Source organism: Mizuhopecten yessoensis, unplaced genomic scaffold (assembly GCF_002113885.1).
Source record: "Mizuhopecten yessoensis strain PY_sf001 unplaced genomic scaffold, ASM211388v2 scaffold9311, whole genome shotgun sequence".
In the NCBI taxonomy this organism is placed as follows: domain Eukaryota; kingdom Metazoa; phylum Mollusca; class Bivalvia; order Pectinida; family Pectinidae; genus Mizuhopecten; species Mizuhopecten yessoensis.
Genome location: NW_018407984.1, coordinates 116,606 through 125,611, shown reverse-complemented (window position 1 = coordinate 125,611; position 9,006 = coordinate 116,606). Strand labels below are relative to the sequence as shown.

Sequence of the window (9,006 nt, the reverse complement as noted above, 5' to 3'; positions counted from 1 at the left end):
ATCACAGTGCATCACTATGTCTAGTTAAACATCAACCCCTATAACACATATCTACATATCACAGTGCATCACTATGTCGAGTTAAAAATCAACCCCTATAACACATATCTACACATCACAGTGCATCACTATGTCAAGTTAAATATCAACCCCTATAACACATATCTACATATCACAGTGCATCACTATGTCGAGTTAAAAATCAACCCCTATAGCACATATCTACACATCACAGTGCATCACCATGTCGAGTTAAATATCAACCCCTATAACACATATCTACATATCACAGTGCATCACTAGGCCAAGTTAAACATCAACCCCTATAGCACATATCTACACATCACAGTGCATCACTATGTCGAGTTAAAAATCAACCCCTATAGCACATTTCTACACATCACAGTGCATCACCATGTCGAGTTAAATATCAAACATCAACCCTATAGCACATATCTACATATCACAGTACATCACTATGACACATATCTACACATCACAGTGCATCACTATGTCGAGTTAAACATCAACCCTATATCATATATCTACATATCACAGTACATCACTATGACACATATCTACACATCACAGTGCATCACTATGTCGAGTTAAACATCAACTCTATAGCACATATCTACATATCACAGTACATCACTTTGTCAAGTTAAACATCAACCCCTATAACACATATTTACATATCACAGTACATCACTATGTCGAGTTAAATATCAACCCCTATAACACATATCTACATATCACAGTTCATCACTATGTCGAGTTAAACATCAACCCTATAAAACATATCTACATATCACAGTGCATCACTAGGCCAAGTTAAACATCAACCCCTATAGCACATATCTACATATCACAGTGCATCTCTATGTCGAGTTAAACATCAACCCCTATAACACATATCTACATATCACAGTTCATCACTATGTCGAGTTAAACATCAACCCTATAGCACAAATCTACATATCACAGTGCATCACTATGTCGAGTTAAACATCAACCCTATATCATATATCTACATATCACAGTACATCACTATGTCGAATTAAACATCAACCCTATAACACATATCTACATATCACAGTACATCCCTATGTCGAGTTAAACATCAACCCTATAACACATATCTACATATCACAGTGCATCACTAGGCCGAGTTAAACATCAACCCCTATAACACATATCTACATATCACAGTACATCACTATGTCGAGTTAAACATCAACCCTATAGCACATATCTACATATCACAGTGCATCACTAGGCCAAGTTAAACATCAACCCCTATAGCACATATCTACATATCACAGTGCATCACTATGTTGATTTAAACATCAACCCCTATAGCACATATCTTCATATCACAGTGCATCACTAGGCCGTGTTAAAAATCATCCCCTATAACACATATCTACATATCACAGTGCATCACTAGGCCGTGTTAAATATCAACCCCTATAACACATATCTACATATCACAGTACATCACTATGTCAAGTTAAAAATAAGTTCAGTCTTTTGGATTCCAAGAAAGGGACTGTAACCCTAATGTGCAGGAATATCAGGAAGGTTCTTAGATAACTTATTAGGAACACAAAAGTGTGGATGGATGAACAGACAGATAGACAGACACTGTCATTTTTATTTAAATTTGCAATTTGATAATTTTATAAGGTGAGTATGTCTTTGAACTTAATTTACTAAAGAGGCTTACCTCATCAATTTCACACATTTCGACTGAAACCACCTCTGGATGTTTGACAACCTCTCGCAGTACCCCACCATCTCCCCCACCAATAATTAGCACCTGAAAATCAATAGAAAAATATAACAATATTCCACACGTTGAAATCTGCATCAATAATAAACTTTAAGTGGATCAAAGTAATTCATAAATATGCATGAACTGACTGTAACAGTTGTCCCCTCTATAAACTACAAACTCATGTGCAGATCTCTAGGTCTCATTAGTCTTTAGAAAAAAATTCTCACAGTTATCAACATAAACTGAACCATGTGACCATAAAAGATGACCAAGGTCGACAATAAGAACAAATTTAAAGACATGGAAGGGTCATACAACCACTTGTCAAATTTCATTATTCTAGGTCTCATGGTTGTGAATATGATATAATTTAACACATTTGACCTCAGTGACCTTGATGGAAAGTGGGTCAAAATAATTAACTGAATACATCTGAGATACCTAGGATCAGGTAGGACAGTAGTCATTTAATCCTTCTATCCTAGCAAGCTACAAAACAAATGACATCTTCATAGTTCCGAAATGCAGCTATCGAATATTTCACACAAATATTCCAATATAAAAAATGGCCCAAGATGAACAAAACGTAATAGGTGTAAACATCTTCCACTGTGAAAAATAATAAAATACTCAATTTTTAATACTGTGGTTTAATTCTGAATTCATGTTGACACACCAAAAAGAACAAGTTCTGTCATTTTAGAACATGTTCATCTTTTGCAAATACAATAGTGTACAGTGAAATATGTCCAACACAACACCTTAATATTTAGACATCCTGTCTTATCCGACTCCTGAATATTCAAATATCCTGTTTAATCAGCTTAATGATAGCCTGCAACCACATTTCTTACAAAAACTACCAAATAGCCAAATAAGGCCTCCATATTCTGACATCCTGTTGTAATGTAACCAATAATGTGTGTCTTACAGGGTATCAGATTAGACAGGTTTTATTGCAAATACAATATTTCCTGTTCCTTGATAATCACCAGTTATAAGTCAGCTGGGGCAGGGGTGAATACTTTTCATATGATTTAAATGTGTCCATGGCAATTGTGAAAAGTACAGTTTTGTTTTTCAATACAAAACAGGGCATAACTTCGATATGAGAAGGTTTATTAAGGTCATAGAATCCACTCACCTTCCTTGGGTTAGGGTGAGAGTTTAGAGGCAGATGAGCCAGCATCTCTTGATATGAAAATTCATCTCTTTCTGTGCACTGTATAACCCCATCTAGCACTAGAACATTTCCGTAAGTTTTGCTGAAATAGAAAAAATATATATACTGTATATATTGCAGAGTACATGTTATGGCATAAATAGCTATAGTTGTGTTTTGTTATTATATATTACAATGCATAGAAATATTAAAAAAGTTATAGTCTCAGGTATTTGACAAACAAACAGGCGAGTTGATGCAACAAAATATTTTTTATCTAAAAGCTCAATTTGAAAATTGTTTTTTTTATTGTTGGCACTACCTGTAGCATCTTTCACCACCTGAATCTGACAGTAGGACAGGACTAGTAACAATTTCTGTACCAAAACACCAAATATGTCACTCCCTCTTGGCACACAGACAACTTTCACTGCAGGTTATCTTTCCTATGACTAGTATCTTCCGAAAGCACGTCTGAGGTGGGAATCTGCATTTTAGGGAAGCTTATCTTCGGGAAGACATTGTTTACACCATACTAAAAAGACATGCGTTTTAGTTTTATGCTAATAAGGGAGAAATGTTGACAGGACAAAAATGCAATGATGGAAATTCACCAAATCAATGAAGTTGTGTAATTAGACAATAAGGTTTAATTTCACCGGCTCACCTGTTTGGTCAACAACAATGTGCACAAGATAAAAAATTCAAGTATCAGCTTGTTTGTTTACATTTCTCTTATATAAGTATAGTCATATTTGACTATATAACCAAATCTACCTATATAGCCTTATTTGCCGGTGGCCCCTTACAGTACCCAAGTCTTAAAACAGAAACAAGTTTCCGCTATCTCTGTACAAAGTATCCTACATGTCCACTTTTTTTATGAACATCATTTGATTATATGACTTGGCTTTAGTTCAGTATCATAATGTCATCACATATGTAGCGGAACTGGACTAGGTCGATCGTCGGCGACCAGGTAGCTCAATTGGTAGAGCAACCGTCTAGAGTTTGGAGGGTCCAGGGGTGAACCCCAGTCTGGCCGTTACATTTTCTCTTTTTCCTGTTACAGAATTGGCTAGCTTACCAACCCTTGTTTCAAGCATTGGCAGTACGCTTAGCAAGGGGATACCCAATCTTGAGTTGTAAATAGTTGTTGGGGGCGAAAACTCTGGAAAAGGAGGAGGAATGAAGCGGAACTGGACTAAGTCGATCGTCAGCGACTAGGTAGCTGAATTGGTAGAATATCCGTCTAGAGTTTGGAGGGTCCTGGGTTCCAACCCCAGTCTGGCTGTTTCATTTTCTCTTTCTCCTGTTACACTTAATTTTATGAATTATCACAAAAACTTACATATACTAGCGGAAAAAAGAAACTGTGCATGCAGAGAATGGTTATAGAACATGTATTACCAACTGTATATACATGAAAATTCATACACATGACCGAGTATGACACATACACACTATCCGTGTATCATTGACAGTTTTTCCCGTGCAGTTTGCTCTCTATAGGCGTTGACCAGTTTGCACATATATATCGTCCAGCCATCCAATTCGACAATGAAAGTTTATTTTTCAACTGTTGGGTCACTCTGTTGAGACCAGTGAATAGTAAAAACAGCATTATAACGTTTTAATTTATGATTAATGCTATGCTGAGGCTCAATGAAAATGACCCCCTCCGGATTATTGGTATGCTTCAAGCTGGTATGGGCCAAGCTGTTGTCTCTACACGTTTTCATGTCCATCGAAACACAATCCGGGATTTGTGGAGACGACATCAACAGTTTGGCCACGTCGGCGATCGACCTCGTTCGGGACGTCCACATGTTTCGTCACATCAACAGGACAACCATATTCAGCTTGTCCATTTGAGCAATCACTTCCAAATGGCAAGTTTGACTGCACGGACAATTCCTGGGTTGCTACCAATAAGCCCGAGAACTGTACGGAACTGATTGCGTGAACGAGCTATCTGTCCGCGACGTCCTTCAATCCGCCCAGTTCTTCTGCCATGTCATCTTGTAGCACGTCTGGACTGGTGCAGAAGGCATCTGCGATTTACTCAACGGGATTGGGCAGGCATTTTGTTTACGGACGAGTGGCGAGTCCACCTGGATAGTAGTGACGGCCGTTCCAGAGTGTATCGTCGCGTTGGGAACGTTTCCGTGACGCATGTGTGGTACAACGACTTTCTTTCAGCGGATGCAGCGTTATGAATTGGGGCGGCATCACAGCCAACGGGGAATGCCTCAGGTGGTTGTTAACGGGAATTTGAACGCGCTACGTTACCGTGATGAGATCCTCCGGACCCACGTCGTTCCATTCGTGCAAGGGCAGCAACGTCACACTAAGCTACAGCAGGACAACGCCAGCCCACACACAGCTTGTGTCGCTATGGACTTTCTGGCCCTTCAGAACGTTGATGTGTTGCCCTGGCCTGCTGTTGGCTGATTTGCCTGCAGCGTTGGTACAGATCTGGAATGCCATCCCAATTGCATTCTTGAACCGTCTGATATACGAGGTATTAACTTTGTGAACTCAGTATTGACCCCTGCTGTGTTTACGTCACTCCTACGCGGAACTTATTTATTCCATAACGTGGAAATTGAATGCAACTGTTAATAAATAACAAATAAATTGTCCCTGAAAACCTTGTTGTTCTACATCATACACATTTATTTTTATAACACATTTTAGGCATGCACAGTTTCTTTTTTCCGCTAGTATATTTTGTAAGTCAGATTTACCTGGTTCAGTACGTAGGCCATCAACCTCTAGTCTGCTTAAACTTACCAAATATGCAAGCTCCAAAATTCTGATCGGTCGCCTGTTTCTGGATCAGAACAGGCGACAGGTTAGAATTACGGAGCATGCGATGATGTTGCATGTTTTCATATGTTTCTTTTAGACTAATCAACCTCATGCCCCTTCTTCTTTAAGGAGGCTCTACCCTTTTGCACTTAGCCAGCAGAATTTAATGAAAGTTTCACATAATGTTGATGTCACTATGTAGAGATGATTTTATGAAATTCTAACCATTCTGATAAACTGGGGATTGTTTGGTAAAAAACCCAGATATTTTTTTTGTCAAATTCAACACTTTCACATTTTTTGAGCATGTGGCATTGTTCGAAACTATAACAACAATAAAAAAATGAAAAGAAACATTGCTAATCAACCCTACAAATATTTTAATTATCATAAAATATCTACAACATGTTACAAAAAGCGTTTTTATTGAAATCGTTTGGAAAAAAGTTACTAAATACAAGCTATAAGCAAACAGTACACATAGTTTCATACAGTGAACAATAGAACCAAATAAACACAGTCTTTATAACTCATTTATTTTACATTTTACAATAATTTTGATCCTGATGAGAGTTGTCTACCTTGAAAAAAATGGAACTTTTTGCAGAGGGATAGAATTTTTACAATGACACTTATTTTCTTTACTGTACCAAAAACGAATGAATTAAATTCCTATATTTAATTGTCAATTTACTGTTCTTTTATGGAACAAAATTACTCTCAATCATGTACACTTTGGACATCGTTCCATAGCGTTCCGGGTTGTTTCGCCCGAAATCCCGTTCACCCTAGGGTGTTTCGCCCTAAAACAAAAATTTAAGTGGGAAACATTGTTTGATATTTTCATTTCAATTTTAGTTGTTTTAAGTCACAAATTAGTCTTCTTAGTCTTCCATTAAACTAAAATGAATTTTATAAAAAGCATGTGTTTGTGTTGTTTTTAAGCGAGTGTGACAAATGGCAGCTGTGAAAAGCTGACTCCGCACTCACACAGTTGTGTATTTTTCTAAATGAAATATATCTAACAACAATATAGAAAGTTATCAATAGGTATACGCTAATGTAATAACTGATATTTAAATATATAAACTAAAAAAATTATTTTAGGGCGAAACAACCTCGGGCGAACCAACCCTTAACGCGAACGGGAATCAGGGCGAAAAAACCCTTTACCGTTCAATAGCTTGCTTATTTACATGTCAGGTACATAAGTAATCATAGGCTATCGCATGGTAGCCGTTATCACGTGTTTGTTAAAAGATTTATCTGACAGAGCGTAACTCGCTCGACAATAAAAGTTGTAGCGACCGAGAGCTTTTGAACTACTGTTAGTACGTGATACGTTATGGTGAGGTTGGTAAACAAAACGCATCAGTCTGTATTCCATGCGCCTCATATACGACCTTCTTGAAGTCGTCTTATCTTATGCAGTGTCTTCTCGTGAGTTAATTAATGTCTTTGTATCATAAGCTTTATTTCTGAAGTACGATTACACATTTCCCAGTTAAGTCTCCATATCGTGTGTTGACATATCATCGTCACGCATGTGTACTATTGTTTACCCGGTTTTACTATAATTTATACAACGGTAATGGAATGCCTATACTCAATACGGTAATGACGACACGAAAAATACGACAAGAAAAACATGTGTATTACGAAGGGTGGGAAGTCCTTAAGATGAGATCAGATCGCTGTACATCAAATTCATGTATGTGTCGTATTTAGAACTAACATAACGTCTCAAAGAAATCAAAGACAATACACAAGTTTTGAAACAAAATTAGAATAACACGTGGCAAGATAACAGTATTATAATGATGTTTAGAACCCTGGTTAGCCGATGGCACTTTCTAAGTGAACGTACCTTTTAAATACAAGAACATCTTGATATTTTGATTTCTCATCAAAAAGTACAGACTCCACTTGAAGTGACATCGCCTGGCCTGGCCATAATTCACTCATCTCACTGAACCAGCCATTCTGTATCTTGTCCATCTTCGTTAAATGTCCCACGTTGTCTAAACACCGGAAACAGCTGAGCTGCAATACCGGAAATGCATGAAAACATGCGCATAGCTGAAATGTTTAAAGATGCCAGGGCCTTGTCACCGTACATATATATAATTAGTTCTGTACAGTAGCGCTATTAAAACAAAGGTATAAAACAGGATATATAAGACAACATGCAGAAAACAACAGGCATATAGCAAGCAGACAAGAACAAATTTAAATCACAGCATGCAGTAATTAAAAACAAACTTGGCACGTACAGAACAAAGTATATATATAAATCTATATTAAAATTGATGCTGCACAAAAGATTCATGCCACATGCTCACAAACTAAGAAACCATGGTTCAGTATATACATAAATGTCAATATGGCATGAGTTAAAAATTTACCGAATATATGCTAATATAGCATAAATTAAAAGATGATTTGAAAAGCATTGAGTAAGTCATACAATGCGAAGTAAGAGCACTAAGCAAAAAAATAAATAAAAAATGAAAGGAATTAAAAGCATAGAAGCATGGTATCACAAGACATGGTAAAAAACTAAGTATAAAAATGATAAATAAAGGTTGGAACAAACATGCAAGACTAGTTACATATGGCGCAGGAACACAACTGGCCGTCCCAAGTGTGCAGCAGTCTGCGAAAGCTCTGGACATTTTCTACTTTCCTCAGTTCATTCGGCAAACTGTTCCACACTTGGGCAGCCTCAAAACGAAAAGACTTTTTTCATACCTTGTTGTTTTAACTCTTGGTACCTGAATGGTGTTCTCTTGCCTGAAATTTTATTCAACATTTATATTCAACATTATATTTAACAATCAAATAATTTAAAAATTCTGGAGCTAACCCATTTAAAATGTTAAAGACTTCTGTAGCCATAGTCTTCATTCTAACAAAGTGTAAAAATGTGAGGTTGTTTCTGCGTAAAATATCTAACACAGGTGAGGTAAAATCGTTTTCAATAAAACGCAGAGCCCTTTCCTGTATCTTTTCCATCTTTCGAGTGTTGCTCAGGCTACAAAAATGCCAGGCTAGGGGGCAGTAATGAAAATTAGATGAAATAAAAGATTTAAAAATGGTGATCTTTCCTTTTTTGGTAAGACTATTTCCAATTCTTTTCAAAATATCTTATTGTTTGGAGGCCTTTCTACAGATCTAAGATACATGGTCGTCAAATTTCAATAAAGAGTCAATCTCCACACCTAGCAGAGTCACACTTTTTTACATTCAA

At 37.0% G+C, this 9,006-nt stretch overlaps 1 protein-coding gene across 1 annotated transcript in view; it reads right to left on the bottom strand.

Annotated features, from left to right (window-relative positions):
* The window catches only part of LOC110457802 (spermidine synthase-like), a 20,133-nt gene extending 12,340 nt beyond the window's left edge, over positions 1 to 7,793 (bottom strand). Inside the window, exons 1-3 of the mRNA XM_021509222.1 lie at positions 7,624 to 7,793; positions 2,925 to 3,045; positions 1,730 to 1,822 (exon numbers count right to left, since the gene is read on the bottom strand). Of these exons, the coding sequence (XP_021364897.1) occupies positions 1,730 to 1,822; positions 2,925 to 3,045; positions 7,624 to 7,754 (345 nt within the window). The 5' untranslated portion in view covers positions 7,755 to 7,793. The remainder of the gene's footprint in view (positions 1 to 1,729; positions 1,823 to 2,924; positions 3,046 to 7,623) is intronic.
* Between the last annotated feature and the right edge of the window lie 1,213 nt (positions 7,794 to 9,006).